Source organism: Pelodiscus sinensis, chromosome 15 (assembly GCF_049634645.1).
Source record: "Pelodiscus sinensis isolate JC-2024 chromosome 15, ASM4963464v1, whole genome shotgun sequence".
NCBI lineage: Eukaryota > Metazoa > Chordata > Testudines > Trionychidae > Pelodiscus > Pelodiscus sinensis.
The window spans coordinates 6,088,323-6,111,145 of record NC_134725.1 but is presented as its reverse complement, the minus strand read 5'-3'; the positions used below and the strand labels follow the sequence as shown (position 1 = coordinate 6,111,145).

Below are 22,823 nucleotides of genomic sequence, written 5' to 3'. Positions count from 1 at the left end.
CTCGCCCCGCGTGGCCCGGCTCACCCCCCCCCCCCCCCCCCCCCACGCGCATCCTCTCAAGCGCTGCGCTTTTCTTTCCTCTGCCCCCCGCTCAGCTGCGCCCAGGGGCGCTCCGGGCCCCGCTACCTGCACGGCGCCGCCACCCCGCCGCGCTGCACCTCCCCCGCCTCGCCACTATCGCTCCGGGTGCGTTTCGCAGCGTTGTTGAGTCTTTCACAGACATGCCCCTGAGGTGTCGCCGCCATGTTATTTACTTACCTAGCGGTAGCGATGCAGCCGTGCTAGTCTGGGGGAGCCGAGACAAAACCAGGACTGTGCCGCACTTTACAGACTAGCAAGATGGTTTATTAGATGATGAGCTTTCGTGGGCCAGACCCACTTCCTCAGATCAAACAGTGGAAGAAAATAGTCACAACCATATATACCAAAGGATACAATTTAAAAAATGAATGATTGTCCTTTGGTATATATGGTTGTGACTATTTTCTTCCACTATTTGATCTGAGGAAGTGGGACTGGCCCACGAAAGCTCATCACCTAATAAACCATCTTGTTAGTCTTTAAAGTGCTACATTGTCCTGCATTTTGTTTCATTTACTTAAATAGGAGCTAACAGCAAGAGTTTTAAAGGAGGTCAGTAAAAATCCTTTCCCTGTTAATTGTGAAGTTTTCAGCATCTCTTGATTCTTCAGGAGGTCATGGTTGCACTTGTTCTCTTGTCACCCAAGAGTCTTCCAACATAGATACCAGCTGAACAAAAGGAAAACATCACCACCTCTGGCTTTCTTCAAACATAACACAGAGGGAAAAAAACACTCACATTTTTGTTCCCTCCAAAGATGCTGGCAAAAAATATCTTGAGGCCAGTTTTGACAGCCACAGTTAGTTTGAGTTACCTGCTCAAGTTGCCCTGCTTGATTTAGCCTAGCTCAAGGGAGAGCAGCCACATCACAACATCATAATGGATCTGCAGAGAATAATTGTAATAGTAGCAACATAATTGGATTAATCTCATAAATTGTGCTTACTTGAGATGTAGCTGCATCCCCACTGTATTAATAGTATATGACACCTAATGGGCCAAGTAATTCAAATTTAAAAAATCAGTTTAACTCAAGGTAGAGGATTTTGCCTATGAACTGGAGTCAGACTGGGAGTAATACTTGAGTTGTATCTCAAGCTAAACGTTGCACTGCAGACAAGCTCTTGCTCTGTGTGTATTGTGTTATATAGTTAGACCACTTGGTAAATGGATTATAATAAATATAATGCCTTGCTCTTATAAAATGGTAAAAAAGTAGAGTTGGATGGAACCTCAGGAGGTCATTTAGTTTATTTTTCTCACATTGAGGCAGGCATCTTGGTCATCCCTGACAGGTGATTGTCCAACCTGTTCTTAAAAACCTCCAATGGCTTTCATTCCACAACTTTCCTTGGTAACCCATTCCAGAGTTTAACTGTTCTAGTTAGAATACCATCTATATGTTTTGTGATAGAAATAGCTTCCCCAGTTATCACCTCTAATATCATTAGCTCACAGACATTTACCTCCCCCCCTTAGCCCCCTTCTGTTCTGAAATTTGATTTGTCCTTTTCATATGTGTTCATTTTTTTTATTGTATCCTTTGGTATATATGGTTGTGACTATTTTCTTCCACTATTTGATGTGAGGAAGTGGGTCTGGCCCACGAAAGCTCATCACCTAATAAACCATCTTGTTAGTCTTTAAAGTGCTACATAGTCCTGTTTTTTGTTTCATCTACATGTTTTGTTAGTCTCTAAAGTGCTACCAGACCTTTTATTGTTTTTTAAGTTTATGTTGTACAGACTAACTCAGCTACCCCCTGAAGCTAGTTAGAAAGTTTCTCTTAGAATCTAACCTAAATCTTCCTTGCTGCAGATTAAGCTGATTACTTCTTGTCCTACTTTCAGTGGACATGAAGAACAATTGGTCAGTTTTCTCAGTCAAGTGAATTACAATCACTTTAGCCAAAGTGAGTGATTTATTAAGCTACTCTGATGGTCTTTAGAAAGCATATAACAACTTGTGTGCTACACTGGAGCTCCCTATAGTGAAATATCTACAACAGTTGAAACACACAAAATTTACTGATTTTTGAAGCTCAAAAATTTAGTGATTTTAGTGGGGAGGCAGCCGGCGGAAGCAGAGCTGGCCAGGGGGCAGGGGGCTGGCCGGGAGATCAGGAGGAGTAGGGGAGAAGCGGTTGCTGGAAGCAGGGCTTGCCTGGGGCATCGGAGCTGGCTGGGAGAGATGGGGGGGGTGGGCAGCAGAAGCAGAGCTGCCAGGGGGCAAGAAGTCAGGGGTAGGGAGCTGGCCGGGGAAGATGGGGGGGCGGGAAGCAGCCGCCAGAATCAGGGCTGGACAAGGGCAGCGGGACTGGCCAAGGGAGATTAGGAGGAGAAGTGGGGGGTGGGGAGGGAGCAGGACTGACCCAGCCATATGTAGATCTCGGGGTGCTGCCCTCCCCCACAAAGCACGAATGATTCCGGCCCGGGGATTCTATTGTGCCTCCCCACCACACACACACCCCCTCTCAAGTAGTTGCGAACTGTCTGGCTGGTAGACACACTCATGCAGTCTGAGCACATTTACCAGCCAGGCAGGTAAATATAAACTGATACATCTAGTAATAATAAAACATACCTAATGAGAAAATACCAGACATGTTCTATGTCTGGTATTTTCTCAGTTTGTTTTTTGTGTGTTTATATTTTTGGGCTGCAAAAAGCAGTACTGAAAAAAAAGGGTTCCAACTAAAGTAAAAAGTTTGGGAAACCCTGGTCTAACCAGCTTTCTGTCTGTCTTACAGTCCATTTATCCAATCCATATTCCTTAACTTGAGGGCAAGAATATTGTGGATGACCATATCAAAAGCTTTGCTAAAGCTGGCACTGGGGGTTTTGACAACTTATTTGCATATCCAGCATTTGATTAATGAATATGCAAATATGCAAATGAATGTTACCGGTCCTCCAAAAGTTCGTGAATGGATTTACTGGTCCCTGTGTCAAAAAGTTTGGGAACCCCTGATGTAGAGTAATTGATTTAAGCAAGTAGGCTGTTAAGTATGAACAAATGCTAACAGCTTCTTTGGTTTCTCTATACTATGCAAGGTTGTGTAGTAATTTTAGCTTGTGGATTTAAAGGGCCAGCATAACCTCCCTATGCCAGTTTCCTCCTTAGCCCAAAACATTAATCTTCAGTAAGGGTACATCTAGACTGCTCTCTAAAATCAAAATAAGATACGCAATTTGTGCTACGCAAATTGTGTATCTTATTTCAATTTTATTTTGAAATCGGCTATTTCAAAATTTGGCACATCTACACGGCACCACATTTCAAATAAAGCTTTATATCAAGACATCCTCTATTCCTCGTGGAATGAGGTTTACAGGGATGCTGAAATAGCGCACCCATTATTTAAAAAATTATTTCAAAATCGTGGACACGTTCCTTGGACACCTCCGGGTGTCTAGACGTATTCTAAGAGTGAATGAGCTAAATGGCTGTTTCCATAGCCAATATAACAACAGAGTTTTTTGAATTTAAGTGCCATCCAGGATCTACCTCCAACCCAAACACCCTTACCCCGCTTCCACTGTGCCCCTTCTCCAAGGCCCCATCCCTGCTCACTCTGTTGTCCCCACCCTCCCTCCCACATCCTCCCTCACTTTCACCAGGCAGGGACAGAAGGCTGGGGTGCAGGCTCTGGTCTTGGATTAAGGGATTTGGAGTGAGCGGGGCTCTAAACTGAGCTTGGGGCAGGCCGTGGGGGTGCCAAGGGGATTCTAGGTGCAGGCTTTGGGAGAGTGTTTGGATGCAGGGGTGCTCAGGGTTGGGGCAGGGGTTTGTGGTGCAGGGGTAGGGTTTCAGGATGTGGGCTCCAACTGGACCCTGCTTACCTCAGGCGGCTCCTGGGTGGTGGTGCAGTGGGGCTAAGGCAGGCTCACCCCTGCCCTGGCCCTGCACCACTCCCAAAAGCAGCCAGCAAACTCCATCCCAAGTCCTGTTGTGCCCTCTCTCTGCTCTGTGGAGATTGAATAGTGTGGGAGAGGGGGCATGTTGACATCAGCACCCTCCTCTCCCTCTCCTGCCCCTGCACTGCAAGCAAGAGGCTACGGTGGGTTGGGGGGGACGACTCCAAGGCAAAGGGCAGGAGATGAGCAGCAGTGGGGGGAAGGGCAGTTGAAGTGCTGCACTTGATAGCCTCTTGGCCAAACCAGTCAGGATCACCTGTCAGAGGCTCCAAGATCTACTGGTGGATCCCGATCGACTGGCCGGTGACCGCTGCCCTACAGAGATTTCATTGTATTAAACCATAACTGTTACTTTGATCATACTCCATCCTCTGCAGCTGCCAGAGCCAAATAAAAGATAAGAGGACGCATGCTGAGAAAAACAATCTGCTCCTGCCATTCACCTTTCGGTTTAATATTTTAACTGCTCTCTTACAAAACAGCCAAAGTCCAGCAAGTTGCCTGCTCCAGCTTATGTTATGATTTTGCACTAGTATGGATGTTTTGTCACTAATGTCACAGCACACTGGGGGCGTGAAAGGTATTGTTCACATTGCATGAAAAGTCTGAGCTAGGAGAAACGAAAGTAACAGTAGTTCAGATACTCATCCCACAAACTTACCCCTCCTCGAAACATGCCCTGGTGCCCCTTTATGTTTTCTCTTCTAGGGAGCAGGGAGCCCTCTGGTTTACTATCCTCTTCAGCATTTGCAAAAGCTCAGAAATCATTCTCTTTTGCCATCTTTGCATGGCAACCTCCTTCACAAGCTTTCCCCGCTATTAACCCCTGAATGGGATCTACCCCCTTTCCTCTCCTTTGTCCACATCTACAGCCATTTGTAAAGTAGTGACGTTGCTGCTGAGAGATGGAGAATGTGTGTGAAGGCTGCCTCTTCTTGAACCTGCTCTCTTTTATAGCAATGAACTGGACACAAAGCCAGGAAGCAGCTAACAGGAGAAACAATGGAGAAACAGCTTTTAAAAGCAACCAATGGTAAGAAGCCAACAAGGCATAATAAGTGCTAGGGCCCATGGCAACAGCATGTGTGTCCTAAGAGAAGTCACAATTGTTAGCTACGAAAAGGGAAGGACTTAACATTTCTGTAATATTAACATAATGGTTATTGGGTTTTTTTCAGATTGCACAAAGGGTACATCTACACTGCACGGCTATTTCAGGATACACCTGCCACCCATTATTTTGAAATATCAGGCACACGATTTTGCCATCCCAGTAAACTTTGTTGCACAAGGGATAAGGGATGGCTTGAAATAGCACATTATTTTGAAATTTGGCACTGTGTAGACGTGCCAAATTTCAAATTAGATTTGAAAAAAGATATGCCATTTGCGCTATGCAAATTGCGTATCTTATTTTGAGTTTAGGATGCTATGTAGATGCACTCAAAGAGTACACCTCTACTTTTTAGAGCCACACCATAGGGACATGGGCAGTGCAATCCTCCAGCCTGGATAGAAGGTAGTAATAGGGTTTAAGTCAGATGTAAGGATCCTGGTTTTCCATGATAACCCTCAAAATTCATTCAAACCATAAAAACCCATGTTTTCCATGATTAAAATGAAATGATGAATTTTAATTTTCCTAACGACAATATATTGGTAACAATTGAACACGGCATTTTAATGATATATTTACAATTTTAAGCAAGTTTGAAGCCTATCGGTGCCATCAATTATAATAAAATAAATAGAATTGCAATTTGTATTTCATATATATATATATATATATATATATATATATATATATATATATATATTATGCATGAATGTATATACACACACACCAAATAATTCTGTCTGTATTGTATATTTTCAGAATTTTTTTTAAATGCACAAAAATGCTGTAATGATACAATCACAATGCATTTTCTTTCTGTTGTCAACGGATCTGCTGTTTCAGTCTCTTGTGTTTACATTTTTTTCATTCAGTTTATGCTTCAGCCTTTTCCATCTGTTCTACAATTGTCTGCCTCGAATGTGGTCTATAGCCTTGCTGCATACAGTAAAGAACTGCACTTTATTATTAACATGAAATTTGTTCTTGCCAAACAAAGAGACACAGTCTTTGGGGTGATTTTTAAAGTTTTTCGCATCTTTTCATACCTTTAACCACTCATGGCTGGAGGCAGATGTGAAATTTGAGATGCATTTAAAAAAGATGCTAGCCCATATGCCATTGAGTAATCTCTATAAAGTGGAAACAATTTATTGAAGGGTATTTAGCAATGTAAATGTAAAGCACATTCAAAATTAAGCACAAGATGAGGAGGTTGCACACTGAATAAGTGACACTGGTATGTTCAGTAAAATTTATTGATATGTTTTATTTTTTCACAAAATTTAAAAACTGAAGATTCTTTGTAAAAACACATTCTGCTTTTTTCCCCACGGCAAAGGGATTTTTAGGATCACTGGTCATCTGCTTAGTGATACAGAATGGTTTAATTTACTATCTTATTTTTAAAAGCATTTAATTGAAAAGACTACATAAGAAAAATACACAAACGGAGGCAGTCCTGAATAGCTATGTTCTCTATAAGTGAGTTTAAAAAGAGTGAGATACGAGAAAAAGGAACAAAGTGAAAGTATTGTGATAATCTAGTGAATCGACACACACTAACAAAATATTTTGACACACATTTTATTGACCAGATAAACTCCTGATGTATGGTGCATACAGTATTTTGTTTAGAGCACAAAAACTCATTTCTGCAACAACAGAAGAAAGTTATGCTGCATGTATAGTAACTAGTTTCAGATATTAATAAATCATTTGTTTTTCATTCCTTTTGAATAACCTAATTGGTTTCAGTTATTTTTGAATAAATGAAAGACACTTCCAACTTAATGAAACTTGGGGAGGGGCTGAAAAGCTTTTTTAAAATAAAATATTGAGTGTAATCCAGTTATAGAAAGTGACCAAGAGAAAACTCCCTTCCTAAGAGAATGAACATTACAGCAGAAATAGAAAGACCTTGGGTCTAATAAGAAAAAGAAAAAATGCAAGCACTGCAAGAACTCGTTATCATGAGCTCTTCCATACCACCTACAAAACAGTACATTGAAAACATTCGTCAAATAAAAGCTGTTCTGATATTGTTCAGAGGAAAAGTACTGTGGACAAGAAGACAAGTTATAAGAATTGAAATTAATTATCAGAATCAGCAAAACAATTTCCTGGCTCCACACCATTGGGTATAGCCTGATACTGCAATAAGTAGCCCTCTTCCAAACATACCCTAATGCATGTTGTTCACATTGATATTAAACTATAGGAATCTACTGAATGAAGGAAATCCCATGGGAACAACCACCAGCACATGCAAATGATCCTAATGAAACAGAGCTCAGAGCAGGAGATTTGAGACGAGCCCTAGCCCAGAAATCCCATACCAGTTTAAAGATTCTTTCTGCAGACCAATATTCCCTTTTCCCTTAAAGGAGGGGGAAGGAGGTTAGATTGAAGAAATTGTCACAGAACTTGAACGTGAAAGACCTCACCTCTCCTTGGCTTTCTCTGCCCACCAGTGGCAGCAAGTTAGGCTAAGTACTATGTGTTAGTTTAGCACATACTGATAGATTACTGAGCAACCTTTACTAACTATTGAAGTTGAAATGTCTACAGGGTCATGGTCCCAATTACAATTCTATTTGGATAGTGGAAGCTCAACCTGTAATATTTCAAGCTATGGCCCACGGACTCCTAGAACAGACAGAATTTCACAAGAAAGAGGGAAGATTGGGAGGACAGCTGTCATGACAGGATCTGTCTCATAAGAACAGCCGTACTGGGTCAGACCAAAGGTCCATCTACCCCAGTATCCTGTCTGCCGACAGTGGCCAGCACCAGGTGCCCCAGAGAGGGTAGACCGAAGATAATGATCAAGTGATTTGTCTCCTGCCATCCCTCTCCAGCCTCTGAAAAACAGAGGCCATGGACACCATTTTATCCCCTGGCTAATAGCCTTTTATGGACCTAACCTCCATGAAATTATCTAGCTTCTCTTTAAACTCTGTCATAGTCCTAGCCTTCACAGCCCCCTCTAGCAAGGAGTTCCACAGGTTGACTACACGCTGTGTGAAGAAGAACTTTCTTTTATTAGTTTTAAACCTGCTACCCATTCATTTCATTTGGTGTCCTCTAGTTCTTCTATTATGGGAACTAATAAATAACTTTTCTTTATCAGCCCTCTCCACACCACTCATGATTTTATAGACCTCTATCATATCCCCCCTCAGTCTCCTCTTTTCTAAACTGAAAAGTCCCAGTCGCTTTAACCTCTCCTCATATGGGACCCGTTCCAAATCCCTAATCATTTTAGTTGCCCTTTTCTGAACCCTTTCCAAGGCCAAAATATCTTTTTTGAGGTGAGGAGACCCCATCTGTACACAGTATTCACAGAGTCAGTCTCTCTTGCAAAGTGGCCCTTAGGACTGAGCAAAACTGGAGAACCTCTGCAGTCAGTTATCAATGACACCAGTCTCGCAACAGAAATAAAGAGCTCTAGGCCATTCTTAGGATTTATGAGGCCCTAGGCAGTTTTATTAAACTGCTGCCCCTCTGCCCAATGATAGCTGTGGGGGACTGGGGAGACAATTATTTAGAGTTATGATTTTATAACCTTCAGTAACACATTAATGAAATATTTTAAAGCAAATTTTAAACTAAGGTCCAGTTGAATAACACAGTAAATTCAGGAACTGACAGTACAGACCTGATATTGGCAAATGCCTGTTACATGATTTCCTTACTACTTGAATGGCTCTTTCACAGAGTCAGTATTCTGCTAATAGCTCTGGCTGGCTTTTTCACATTTAAATTAAATAGATCTTCTCTGGAGAAAGGAGAGCCACAGGATAGGGATAGGAAGAGGTGGGTAGGTGGATAGTAAGACTCAGCAGTGCCCCAAATTTTCAGGTGCTCTAAATAACTGTGTATTCTGTATATGGGTAAGGACAGCTCTGAAAGAACTATTTATTGCTAAAAGAAAAGACTATAGAACTTGGATTAACTGGATCCAGATAAGGAAGGCCATTGCAATGCTGCTGCTGACAAAAACTCACAAAGATTCACGTTCAGTTTGAGATCACAGGTACCCGCATTGTCTCTGGGCAGGGGTGTGAAACAAAGGCTGCGTGTGCAGGCAGGAAACAGAAGAGAATGACATGAAGGAAGAGGCAGAAGGACAGATATAAATTTTGCATAGGAACAAATAGGTAGAGCTGGCCATCCTTGAGTTGTGCCTTTGACAAGGGTTTCTTTTTAATGGACTTCTTGAACGGTTCATAAGAAAGTCATGACAGTTCCTTTCTTGCCAATCTGCCAAGGTTCCAGCGGATAAAAACGGATAACAATCCTTTGTGTGTGGAAGAGAAGAAAACACAGAAGGAAAGGAAAAATTATTATTTTATAATGCAACATTATCTCCAGTAAATTCTCTCAACAACCCAGAAACGTATCACTAAACATAGCTCTCAGCGGTCTGGTCTGGTCTTGACTGTAATAAAGAACAGGATTTTGATATGGGACAGTGTGTGAGGGGGTTCTAAAGTCCTGTCCACTGCTATAGGAAGTTAAACTGGTAACTATTTATCCAAGGTGCTTGTACATTCTCATTGCTGTAGCATCTGAGTGGCTGCTGACCCCCACTACAGAGAAGAGCAAGCTGCACTGGAATTTGTGCTAATTGTGTTAAATGGAGCTACTCAAGTTCAGAACAGAGTAAGCCCAACTAGCTCAGTCGGTGCAGCATCTTCCATGTCCTTGCCTACCCTTGCAGCTCAGCCCAGGGTGAGCATTAACACAGGTACACAGACTGCTAAACTCAGAGCTATTCTTGGAAAAAGAAAATACCTTAGTTATATGCACAACAGGAATTCACTGCCTTTTTCATTTCAGGCATCTGCCCTACTTATGTTTGCTGTATTCCTCTTAGCTGTTATTCTCAAACCACCATGCTTTTTACCAGTGTTACTTGCCTATGGCAAAACACCATAGCAAGGTGTTTCTTAAACTGTGTTCCATGGCACACCAGTGTGCCACGAGGCAGTCGGAGGTGTGCCGCAGAGAACAACAGAATTGAAAATGGCCACCCTTAAAGGGGCAGGTGATCTTCCCCATCCCCCTTCTCCTCCTTCAACTTTTTTTTTTTTTTTGCTCAGTAAAAAAATCGTTGGTGTTCCTCATTAAAAACAAACATTGTTTGGTGTTCCTCGGTCTTAAAAAGTTTAAGAAACACTGCCATAGCAGCAGGATTCCAAAGGCAGCCAGTTAGGCAACTGGCTTACAACCTAGTTAACATAGTTAATATTTCTCTGTTATCCTGTTGTAATTCAGCGCTAGGACTTTTTTTTTTAAACTTCTGCTCATCATAAATCATTAAACACAAACAATTTTTCTCCCATATAAACACAAAGGGAGGATAAAAGAATTCTCTTCCCAGAGCTGTGAACTACACTTGGAGCGAGTTTTTCTCTCTGCTGCTGCTACTGGATTAAGGGGGAAATAAAGGAGAAAGGGATAGAGGAAAAAAAACACTGGCAAATTCATCTCAGAGGCAAAGTAAGCCTTATGCTACCATCATTTCAAGGACGTCTGACCTTTTCTTTAAATAGATAAATTAATTTTATATTTCCTGTACTGAATATATGACATCCATGACATTAATTAGCCCTTCTGAGGGGTTATTGGGATCAGAGGTGACACTAATAGTATAGCGAACTTTATGTAAGATGACGGAGAGATGGAGTCAGAGCTGCTACGTAACAGAATAGGGGAACCAAATTAATCCAGCCTAAAGAACAGTGACATTCAATTGCCATAACTCTTTTTTTAATCTGTTTTCACTCCAATGCAGCTCTGCTTCTAATGCTTCTCCCCAAAATCCTCACTCATAAGTCACCAGGCTCTCTCTGATCCCATCATTACACCACTGCATTTTGGGGATAACTCTGCTATTGGTACTCCTCTGCCTTAACAACACCTGGGGGTTTAACCCCTCACTTAGAAAGCCAAGAGAGGAGCAAGAAGGAAGGTGTCTTATGAGTGCAGGAAATCAGCAGCAGAGCAGAGGGGAAATCAGAGGACTGGAGGACAGAGTGCCTTCCTGCTAAGGCCTCTTATAAAGCTTCCCCTACTTGTACCTAAACCAGTGGTCTCCAACCTTTTCACGCCCAAGATCAGTTTTTAAATGTCAGAACACGCCAAGATCTACCCATCCTTCTCCCAAGACTTCACCCCTTCTTTGAAGCTCCGCCCTCTCTTCTCCTCCTCTCCATCACTTGCTAACCCTGACCCTTATACACTCTCAGGGTATGGCTACATGGCCGGGTTTTTTTCCAATTCTTCTGTAGGAAGAGGTTTTCCCAACATTTGGCCTGTCTAGACTGGCCCAAATGTTAGAAAAACCCCTTCTTTCAGAAGTCCCCTTATTCCTCGTGGAATGGGAAATACAGGGGTTGCCGATGGAGCGTGTTTGCTCTTCCACTAAAAAAAGCTGAAGAGCAAACACGTCCCTGGATGCAGAAGAGTTTTTCTGAGATACCTCTGGTACCCCATAAAAAACTCCTGTAGTCTAGCCGTACCCTCACTGGGTTGAGACAGGAGGTGCGGGCTCTGGGGTGGGAATGAGGGATTTGGGTGTGGGAAGGGGGGAGAGGTGCAGGCTCTGGGAGGGAATTTGGATGCAGGAGGAGGTGGAGAAGGTTGCTGGCTTGGGGAAGGGGCTCCAGGCTGGGGAGTGTTGGGGTCAGATGGAGGGTTGGGGTACTGAGCAAGCCACAGGCTTGTGGATGTGAGGGTGCAGGAGTTTGGGTTGGGGTATGTGAGGGGCTCAGGGCAGAGGAGTTGGGTGGGAGTATGATGGGCTCAGGATACAGATTTGCAGTGTGTGGATGATGCAGAAGTGTTGTGGCAGACTGAGGATGTGAGGGTGCAGGAGTTTGGGGATGTGAGAGGCTCAGGACGGGGTTCCAGTGTATGATAGGCTCAGATTTGGGATTGGGGGGTGGTACAGGAGTGTTATGATTCTGAGGCCAGAAGGGGGCTTGGCCCCATTTGGGGGTTTGTTGGCCAGGCTTCATTTTTAAATAAAATATTATCTCAAACACAAAGTTTCAGCATTGAGTTTATTTCTGAGAAGGGCAGGGAACCTGTTTTGAGTCGGAGTCACTGACGCACAGAAAAGTCAGTTGAGGCCACACAAAAGAGATGAAACAAATCAATAAATAAATACACCTCCTCCAAAACCCCTCCTCATTAATGTGGCCCCAACTGCGCTGGTGGGAGTAGGGGACATGGTACTGAGGAAGGGTGCTCGGGACAGGGACAGCATGCCAGTGGGGACAGGATGCCAGTGGGTGCTGAAGCAGGGGACAGGGTGCTGTGGCACGGGACAGGGTGCTGGTGGGGGTAGGGGACAGGCTGATGGGGCAGGTAGCAGGCTGCGAGTGGGTGCTGCGGCAGGGGACAGGGTGTTGGTGGGGGCAAGGAACAGGGAGTCCCTGGTACTGCCTCCTCTGAGGACTGCTACTCCCTCCCCCCGGCAAGGGAAGCACATCCTGGCACTCGCCTGCTCCGGGGACTCCTACCCCCTCCCCCTCGCAGGGGAAGCTCATCCATGTGCGCGCATCCTCCAGGGACTTCTACTCCCTCTCATCTTTCCCACCCCCGGGGCAGCTCTTCCCGGCGCACGCCTCCTCCAGGGACTCCTACACACACATACACACATCCCACACTGGAAGTCCCCGGCATGCCACAGACTTGGGTCTGGTACCGCGCCAGCTGTCTGGGGGAAGGGGACCAGCCAGCACACTTCCTGAATCCCCAGAAGAAGCATGCAGCTGTGGGACTTCTGTCCACCCTGCGGGAAGCCGGCACTACCTCCATTGTCACTGGAGGTAGGCAGTGGGGTTCTTGGGGTTTGAGGGAGCCGAACACCTCGCAATTGACTGGTCGGGCCCTCCCGATCGACCAGTCGATCGCAATTGATGTGTTGGTGACCACAGACCTAAACAGAGACCTTGATTAGTGAGACAGCTCCACAGCACTGAACTGGGTCTGACTAGGAGGCTGTACTAAACCTCCTCTACCAGCTGAATACATCACCAGACCCCCACTCTCTCTCCTCCCTGTGCTGCTCTCACCTGTCTGCATCCAGCCCCAGCTCCTTGGTGAGGAACTCAAAGAACTTGGCACTGTGTCCTCTGTTCTGCTCAGCGGTTCCAACCACTGCGATGGATGAGATCAGCAGCTGAGCACACGGCGCTGTGGAGCCGCTCACCACCATGGGCAAGTCGCTCTTCACTGTGACATTTATCCTCTGCCAGGCCAGGCACACCCAGGGAAACAGGCATGGGAGGGAAAAAACACAGAACAGATCTGAGTAGCATCTGATGGGGAGCTGGTGCCTGGGCCACCCACCCACCCCCAGCTTTCCCTGTAAAGATGCAGGTTTGGGAGAGGTTCAAATGCCATGCAGTGGATTAGCAGAGCGCCCATCGCCACCCTCCGCTGGCTACTGGTGCTGCACATCCACACATGCCTTGGTGCACATCACAAAATTTATTCCCAACATGGATGGAAAAAACCTAGAGGGCACATTGCCAACCCAGCCCATGCATCCTAGGGGAATCCATTTCCATTTCCCTCCTATTAGGGTGCGCCCAGTCTAGTGGTTCCCACCCAGTACCTGCCATACTAGAATCCCTCCCGCTCCCATCTAGCCCCCCACAGGGTGGGTGCGGAGACAGCAGAGAGCGGTGGGCAGAGGGAACAAGGCAGCTGCTGCCATCTCACCATAGCAGAGAGGACAAACCCTGCACGTGTCGCAGGCGCACGGAGCCGGCCCCCGCAGGGCGCACTCCAGGGGAGCCGCAGGGCCAGGGCGCACGGAGCCGGCCCCCAGGGCGCACACGCCAGGGGAGCCGCAGGGCCAGGGCGCATGGAGCCGGCCCCCCCAGGGCGCACACGCCAGGGGAGCCGCAGGGCCAGGGCGCATGGAGCCGGCCCCCCCAGGGCGCACACTCCAGGGGAGCCGCAGGGCCAGGGCGCACGGAGCCGGCCCCCCCAGGGCGCACACTCCAGGGGCGCCGCAGGGCCAGGGCGCACGGAGCCGGCCCCCCCAGGGCGCACACTCCAGGGGCGCCGCAGGGTCAGGGCGCACGGGGCCGGCCCCCCAGGGCGCACACTCCAGGGGAGCCGCAGGGCCAGGGCGCACGGAGCCGGCCTCCCCCCCCCCCCAGTGCGCACACGCCAGGGGCACCGCAGGGCCAGGGCGCACGGAGCCGGCCCCCCCAGGGCGCACACGCCAGGGGCGCCGCAGGGCCAGGGCGCACGGAGCCGGCCCCCCCAGGGCGCACTCCAGGGGAGCCGCAGGGCCAGGGCGCACGGAGCCGGCCCCCCCAGGGCGCACTCCAGGGGAGCCGCAGGGCCAGGGCGCACGGAGCCGGCCCCCCAAGGCGCACATTCCAGGGGAGCCGCAGGGCCAGGACGCACGGAGCCGGCCCCCCAAGGCGCACACGCCAGGGGAGCCGCAGGGCCAGGACGCACGGAGCCGGCCCCCCCAGGGCGCACTCCAGGGGAGCCGCAGGGCCAGGGCGCACGGAGCCGGCCCCCCCAGGGCGCACTCCAGGGGAGCCGCAGGGCCAGGGCGCACGGAGCCGGCCCCCCAAGGCGCACATTCCAGGGGAGCCGCAGGGCCAGGGCGCACGGGGCCGGCCCCCCAGGGCGCACACTCCAGGGGAGCCGCAGGGCCAGGGCGCACGGAGCCGGCCCCCCCAGGGCGCACTCCAGGGGAGCCGCAGGGCCAGGGCGCACGGAGCCGGCCCCCCAAGGCGCACATTCCAGGGGAGCCGCAGGGCCAGGGCGCACGGGGCCGGCCCCCCAGGGCGCACACTCCAGGGGAGCCGCAGGGCCAGGGCGCACGGAGCCGGCCCCCCCAGGGCGCACACGCCAGGGGAGCCGCAGGGCCAGGGCGCACGGAGCCGGCCCCCAGGGCGCACACGCCAGGGGAGCCGCAGGGCCAGGGCGCACGGAGCCGGCCCCCCAAGGCGCACATTCCAGGGGAGCCGCAGGGCCAGGGCGCACGGGGCCGGCCCCCCCAGGGCGCACTCCAGGGGAGCCGCAGGGCCAGGGCGCACGGGGCCGGCCCCCCCAGGGCGCACTCCAGGGGAGCCGCAGGGCCAGGGCGCACGGGGCCGGCCCCCCAGGGCGCACACTCCAGGGGAGCCGCAGGGCCAGGGCGCACGGGGCCGGCCCCCCAGGGCGCACACTCCAGGGGAGCCGCAGGGCCAGGGCGCACGGAGCCGGCCCCCCCAGGGCGCACACTCCAGGGGAGCCGCAGGGCCAGGGCGCACGGAGCCGGCCCCCCCAGGGCGCACTCCAGGGGAGCCGCAGGGCCAGGGCGCACGGGGCCGGCCCCCCAGGGCGCACTCCAGGGGAGCCGCAGGGCCAGGGCGCACGGAGCCGGCCCCCCCAGGGCGCACTCCAGGGGAGCCGCAGGGCCAGGGCGCACGGGGCCGGCCCCCCCAGGGCGCACTCCAGGGGAGCCGCAGGGCCAGGGCGCACGGGGCCGGCCCCCCAGGGCGCACTCCAGGGGAGCCGCAGGGCCAGGGCGCACGGGGCCGGCCCCCCCAGGGGCCTGCGTGCCGACTCACCTCCTCGGGCTTGCTGAGGATGGCAGCGGCGGCCTTGCACATCTTGCCGGCTAAGCCCGGCGGCAGCTGCGCGGCCGGGAGGCTGGTCTCCAGCTCCACGAAGGGCATGGCCGAGGCGAGCGCTACCAGGCCGCCAGAGTCTGCCGGGCCGCTGCCGCTGCTTTTCCCCGAGCTTTGGCTGCAAGGGAGAGGGTGGGGAGCGAGCCCTCGGCTGCGATTGGCTGCGTTTGGAGACATCCTCCTCTGTCTCTCCTTGACCCGCCCCAGGCCTGCGTCTCGCCGGGTAGCATCCGGGGGCTCCAACAGGGACCGCCTGGCCCACGCGCGTTCCTCTCGCGCGAGGAGGTTTGCTTTGCCTGACCCTTTATAACAGAGCTGGCCTTGCCATGACGCAAACTGAGGCTGTCGCCCCAGGTGCCAGACTGTGGAAGGGTGCCGCTAGGATCCAGATTGTATAGAAAATTGTGTCTGCTGCTGCTGGTGCATACCTATTATCTCTGCTCTAGATGTACAGAGAGCAGTGCCATGAGAGGAGTAGAACAGGAAGAATTGAGACCTTTCAAAGTTTTGTCCCAAGCAAGAGGTCATGGGGGCGTCATTTGAGCTCCCTGCCTCAGGTGCCAAAATGTTGTGGACCGGCCCTGCTTTATGAACATCTTGCCACTGGTGTCCACCTTGCACCGGGCCAGTCCTTGCCCAGGCAGGGCAGGAAAAGCAGTTCTGGAGTCTCCAAAGCTGCGTGCCCTGTTTACCAGATCTTACCGCAAAATACAGTAGAATGGATCGGATGCCCTGTTTTGGCGGGGGGAAAGGCGGGTGGTATTTCCACAAGGCAGAGAAATTTGATATTTGGTGAATAGCATCAAAGACAGCGATACATAACGTGCCTTTAATGGCACATGTACACATGTGTGACGTAGTGGGGGTACTTGCTGGGCTGTGGTGACCTCTGCTGTCTGGAGCAAGACCCAGCAGGGAAAACCTCACTATGCAAAGGTGATGCCAAACCGGTTGAACCAGATACACCCCATGGAGAGGAACAAAGGAAGGTGGAGGCTGCCCTGGCTGGGGGGCAGGGCTGGAAGAGAGTGAGTTTAGTGGCTGTCTGGGAGCATGGAGGAGACAGCCTAGGGAAAGGGACTGGAGTTTAGGGGCCCAGTCTCCCCCCATCTCAAGGGGGCCTGAGGCATCCTAGCCCAGCTCTGTGACCAGATTACATCTGTGCTGTGCTGTATCCTGGAGAGGCAATAAACTTCCTCTATTCCACTGGCTGGTGCAGTCTGTTTGTGCCATTTCGGGGTGCAGGAGACGGGGGACCCCCAACCCGCCGTCACAACATGTGAAAGGAATAAATCCAAAGGAAACCCTCTTCTTTTAATATCCTGTGGCACTGGCAGGCAGGGATATAAATAGGCAATACTGATTATTTATCAGGAAGGCAGCTTGTGTACTTCATGCAATCCCCAGACCTGGACCATCCCTAACAAAGCCACACATTGAAACGTGCCAATGGAGTTTTCTCTTTCGTTTGTCTGTTGCTGGAAACGAATGTTTATCTCTCACACTCTGAGTGACCTGAGAAGAACAGTAGGGGTGAGGAGGTGGAAAGGCATAAAACACATGGCACACACAATAATAACCTGGACACTGAAATGTAACAGTAAGTCTTGACATGCAGCATGACCACAACTGATTGATCACAGCCTGTCATGTGACACAGAGTACTTATAATCATATGCCTATACCCCCATGAACGCAGCTTACTGTGATACTTAATTTCTCTTGTGTGGGCAGCCTTTTTCACATTCCTTTATCTTCCCTAAAGATCGGAAATTATTTCTGCCCCTAGTTGGGAGATGGATAGAGAGGTTTATGTGCCTACGGCTGGCTGGGACTCTATGCCTTCCATGTGTTCATTGTTTCTTCACACTTTGATCTCTCTTCTTATTTAGATACTCCATATGGATAAATGGGCTGAAAAAAAATCTCATTTTCACTAATAGCTGCCTATTTTATCTCCAGATAGGGTTGCAAAAATCCAAGAAGCCTGTTTTAGAGGCTATGTTAAACTGAAGTGGCTACTTCTAATACACATTTATAATACCTGACTATTTATGCTGAAATACACCTTCATTATCATTAGAAAAAAGTTCTGCTGCAAAGTCTGAGACTGGTCCATGTGATAGAGACTTAATGATGTACAGCTTTTGAGTGGAAAAACCTCAGTAAAAATGGACACATATAGCAGATTGTGACATTTAAAAACCAAACCCACAACCCTACCTGGAGCTTCTTAAGAAAGGGAAGTATGGGTATGTCTACACTACCCCGCTAGTTCGAACTAGCGGGGTAATGTATGCATACCGCACTTGCTAATGAAGCCCGGGATTTGAATTTCCCGGGCTTCATTAGCATAAGCGGGGAGCCGCCATTTTTAAATCCCCGCTGCTTCGAACCCCGTGTAGCGCGGCTACACGGGGCTCGAACTAGGTAGTTCGGACTAGGGTCCTATTCCGAACTACCGTTACTCCTTGTGAAACGAGGTGTACCGGTAGTTCGGAATAGGCACCCTAGTCCGAACTACCTAGTTCGAGCCCCGTGTAGCCGCGCTACACGGGGTTCGAAGCAGCGGGGATTTAAAAATGGCGGCTCCCCGCTTATGCTAATGAAGCCCGGGAAATTCAAATCCCGGGCTTCATTAGCAAGTGCGGTATGCATACATTACCCTCCTAGTTCGAACTAGGAGGGTAGTGTAGACATACCCCGTGTATGTTAAGAGAAGAGAACAAAGCCAGAAACTCCAGTCATCTGAAGAAGTGGGCTGTGCCCACGAAAGCTCATGACACCATCAACATGTTTTGTTAGTCTATAAAGTGCTGCCAGACTATGTGTTGTTTTTTAAGTTTATCCTGTGCAGACTAACTCAGCTCCCCCTGAAACTTCCTGGGATTATGAGTTAACATGAACGGCTACATGCAGGCTCATGCCCTGCTCCCAGGGAGCTAGCTGCCACCCCCAGCTGCTAGCTTTATATCAGAGCCCACAGCACAGGGTAGGAGTCAGGAGAGGGAACTTGCTTAAAAGCCGGCTTCCGGAGCACACTGGCTCCTGGGGAATCCCCTGCTGTGCTGCAGGTATGTTTAACCCCTGAAATTTTTAGCAGTTACATGGTTACCCAATGACCTGCTTTTTAACATCCCCCCTTTTCAAGCCTAGAACCTCTGAAATCAAAGATAACAAAACATCCAAAAACAAAAGATTGCTGCCTTTTTATTTGGAACATGTGCTATAAAAGGATACAGTATTCTGAAGAGGCACATTAGCAGGTGAGGAATCTGAGAGGTGGATGTCTGTGACACTTTAAGAAGATTCAGAAAATGTTGGTACATAAAATACCCAACTCCTGCTCTGAATTTTCTAGGGAAGAATGAGTAATGGCATTACAGTGAAGTATGCAAGAGCTGCCTGTCTGGCTGGATGATTGTTATATCCATGTGAAAAAGCTACAGTAAATGCTGTTTCTAGTTTTAATTTCTATTTTATAGCAGTAACAGCCCATCAGACAGTGCATTTTCAAGATTTGCGCAAAACATTTGGCACGCCGTGTGATGGAAGATACCTGATGGTTGGTATTCTGGGCATGCAGCTGCACAAAAAGCACGCTGCTTGGAGGGTCCAAATGGCATAGTTACTTCTAGCAACACCTTAAGAGCATAAAATCCTGAATAGATGGGATACAGGAGGTTAAAACAGAAAACTCACCAAGGAATGAATCAGTCCTCTGCAGCAAACTTCCCGCTGTGAAGAGTGGCATTGGCAATTATGGGATGAGAAAAGGAAAATAAGAACCATGTGTGCAGCCCAAAGAAACTAAACTGTCCCAGAGATTAGTAAACTTCCCTAGAGAGAAATCCAGAGCATACGTGTGGATGGGGGAGAAAGACTCTGAGCTAGAAATCTGCATTCTTTCTGAATTTGTCAGAATTGTCCAACCAGCCGAGAACAGTCACCCTGAGGAAATTTAAGAGGACTGTGACAAGGAAGCCCTGTGAGAAATAATGGGTGAATTTAGGGAAGGTGGTGTGCAACACAATGCCTCCTTAAAGTGACAAAAAGGAAATGGTTAAGGGGGAAAGATCCAATTATAAAGTGCCCTGCTGTGATTCACTGTTGGATGCCTTGAGATAATTCACTTGCTCATCACCCAAAGGTAAAGACAGGGAATGTGGAAAAGCTCCACCACTCAAGTGAAACCTGTGCCAACTTCTTCCTTCTTGGCACAGGGCAACTGCACAAAACAGAGAAATTTGGAGGATGGATTAAGGAAAACATTCAGAGAAGTCTAGCAGGGAAAAAACTTCCCATTTCCTCCTAGTTCAGCATCTTCAGCAGCTGGGGTTTCATTTACACCTTCATCTGTGGATCAACCTGGATATTCCTCAAATTCTGGGTGTTCAGGATCTGCTTGTGTGCTTCCTGGAAGAGCTCCTCCCCTGCCGATTCCTTCATCTGGCTGTGCCATGCTGCCAACTCGGGCCAGCTCTCGAAGATATTACAACCAGAACCTACGGGCTGCAGAGAGAAAAGACCCAGCATCCAGATATGTTACTGGAAAGGAAAAGGACTTAACTGCACACAGCAGAATCCTGCCTGGGATTAACATGCTCCTGCACCTAAATGTCTGAGCCTGACTTGAAGGGTGAGGTAAGTCCTCATTGCCACTGACAAGGTGCTCACTGCAAAATCTCGGCCACCAGAGGTTAAGCCAGGAGATAATAAGCCAACTTCTCCAAGGGTGTGTCTAGACTGCAGGGTTTTGTTGACAAGAGTGGACTTTTGTAGACAAAACTATACCTGCATCTACACTGCCACTGAGTTCTGTTGACATAACGTCAACAGAACTCAGCAGTTTTGTCGACGGCGGTAAACCACATTCTACGAGGAATAACGTTTTGTCGAAAGAGTTCCGCTGACAGAATGCATTATTGCATCTACACTGTCCTTTGCGTCTACACTGTTATGTCGACAAAGCGGCTTGCTTTGTTGACAGAACTGGATGTCGTCTAGATGCTCTTTGTCAACAGAAGCTTTGTCGACAGTATCTGTCAACAAAACTTCTGTCAACAAAAGCCTGTAGTCTAGACGTACCCCTACAGTTTAAGGCCTTAAAAGCAAAAATAAGGAACAACTGAATTTTCTTTCATCTTAATTATTTTAGAACTTTATTTACAATTGTTTTTAAGATTGTTATTGTCAATTCTTGTTTATATGGTAAGATTCTTTGCTTGTGATAATGTCCAGTTAAATGTTAAATAATGAATATATATTTGTAATAATCAATGTAATAATAAATGTAAATGTAAATGTAAATAATAAATCAATGTAAATAATAAATGTAATAATAAATATCTGTTGACAAAACTTCTGTCAACAAAAGCCGGTAGTCTAGACGTACCCCAAGAGCTTAATGTCACTGTAGCTACAGCAGCAGGAGAGAATTTGGCTCAGTGGCTGTAGCAGTTCTCACATGCACTGTGGTGTGGTCAGTGAGAGAACACATAGTCACCATTGAAGATGAGAATGGCAGCATCAGCTGTTTTCCTTGCTCTCTGAAGAGTTGATCTGCCCTCTGGAGGGAGGCAGGGGAGTGCTGATCGATGGAGCATCTGGAGGAAGGGGCCTGGGGAGAGGTGGAGACGGAAGGCTCTGTAACACTATGCTCCAGGCAAGTGACGCGTCCATACGGGAGCCATGTCATCGTACATGCTGTGTTTTGTGATCTTCCTGGTTGGTATTTTGCAGGTGGAGAGCAGGAAAGTGACCCCCATCCACCAGGGGAGGAAGCTCTAACCCACCCTGGGGCTGGGCTCAATCTAAGTACCTGACCTGCATGTCCTCTCCGTGAGTGCTTGAACTCATCACAAGGACAGAGGGCTGAGATAAGGAGGGAATGACTTGAAGGAAAACGGAGGACAGGGCAGGGGCAGAGCAATACTAGATCAGACAGTTCTGTCTGCCATCTTTGTGAGGCCACCGAACCCTGCTTCCCCTCCTCAGGTGTGCACAGCCGCACCAGACCCTGGAAGTGCACCAGGAGCACATGGTCTTCAGGCAGCTCAGACAACCGTCTGTCATGACACTGAGCATTCACAAACTCACCTCCATGAGCTCCACGATAGCCACCAGGTCTGCCAGGGAGATCTCGCTGCCCATGGTGAAAGGCTTGTCCTGCAGGAACTTCTCTGTGAACTTTTTCAAGGAATTATTCAACTCATCCAAAGCCTCTTGCAGCTTCTCTAAGGGCACTGGCTTTTCCGTGAAAAGGGGATTCATCACCTGCACAGGGAGGAGGGAGGAGGACAAGCTTCCACGCACATGCAATGCAAGTTAGTCCCAAATGGGGACTTGCACAGATTGTACCATTTGTTTACAATAAAGCTAATCTAGTACTCTGCGTGTATGAACTTCTGCTTCTCTGTACCTTTAGGCATCAGCAATCAGGATAAGACTTAATGGGGTCATCCAAACAGCTGGACGTTTTTGAGAATAATTTGTGGATCTCAGATGTCCTTATGTCAAATGCTGGCAACATATGCTTCAGGTTGCACTGTCTGCTTCTCTTTTATTCATACTTAGTAGGTGGATTAATCTGTTAATGTAAGAGGAGTATTAGGATCCCCACAAGTTTGATTTGAAAATATACATGTTACACAGTCACTGTAAGAAGAAACATACCAAATCTCCCAAAGATCCTTAGCCGTGCTGCTTTCCATTAGACCACTAGAGGGAGAAAAGAACTAGGTGCATGTGCTTTATTATCTGGCACCTTCATCATAATTTGCACTATCATAGCACCATGTAAGTGATCTGCATTTGTCCACACTTATTAAATACAACATGGGTTTCTGTATGTTCACCAATAAGCCGGCTGTAGCCACGAGACATCTGCTTATTGTACAGACACCCCAGAATGGAACTGTTTAACCTCACATAGGCAATGTGGCTGAAACAAAAGACAGGACTATGTAGCACTTTAAAGACTAACAAGATGGTTTATTAGGTGATGAGCTTTCGTGGGCCAGACCCACTTCCTCAGATCAAATAGTGGA

General features: G+C 48.4%; 2 protein-coding genes across 2 annotated transcripts; both read right to left on the bottom strand.

Moving 5' to 3' along the window:
• Nucleotides 1-8,664: 8,664 nt before the first annotated feature.
• DDT (D-dopachrome tautomerase) lies at nt 8,665-15,931 on the bottom strand. The gene is made up of 3 exons (XM_075897951.1): nt 15,715-15,931; nt 13,204-13,379; nt 8,665-9,416 (listed from the first exon to the last, which is right to left on the bottom strand). The coding sequence occupies exons 1-3, from the start codon at nt 15,820-15,822 to the stop codon at nt 9,344-9,346; spliced, it is 357 nt and encodes a 118-aa protein (XP_075754066.1). The 5' UTR covers nt 15,823-15,931; the 3' UTR covers nt 8,665-9,343.
• Nucleotides 15,932-18,960: 3,029 nt separating this feature from the next.
• Nucleotides 18,961-22,334, bottom strand: LOC102445157 (glutathione S-transferase theta-1-like). The gene is made up of 4 exons (XM_075897950.1): nt 22,196-22,334; nt 21,874-22,050; nt 21,281-21,394; nt 18,961-20,286 (listed from the first exon to the last, which is right to left on the bottom strand). Exons 2-4 carry the CDS (start codon nt 22,045-22,047, stop codon nt 20,119-20,121), a joined length of 456 nt encoding a protein of 151 aa, XP_075754065.1. The 5' UTR covers nt 22,048-22,050; nt 22,196-22,334; the 3' UTR covers nt 18,961-20,118.
• Between the last annotated feature and the right edge of the window lie 489 nt (nt 22,335-22,823).

Coding starts and splice junctions, on each gene's coding strand:
- DDT (XM_075897951.1), bottom strand. CDS start 15,822: ATGCCCTTCGTGGAGCTGGAGACCAGCCTCCCGGCCGCGCAGCTGCCG. Junction 13,380..15,714: donor TCCTCAGCAAGCCCGAGGAG/GTGAGTCGGCAC, acceptor CTGGCCTGGCAG/AGGATAAATGTCACAGTGAA. Junction 9,417..13,203: donor CTGGGGCTGGATGCAGACAG/GTGAGAGCAGCA, acceptor CCACACACAAAG/GATTGTTATCCGTTTTTATC.
- LOC102445157 (XM_075897950.1), bottom strand. CDS start 22,047: ATGAATCCCCTTTTCACGGAAAAGCCAGTGCCCTTAGAGAAGCTGCAA. Junction 21,395..21,873: donor CTATCGTGGAGCTCATGGAG/GTGAGTTTGTGA, acceptor ACCTCTCCCCAG/GCCCCTTCCTCCAGATGCTC. Junction 20,287..21,280: donor TGCCATTCTCATCTTCAATG/GTGACTATGTGT, acceptor TTCTCTCTGCAG/CCCGTAGGTTCTGGTTGTAA.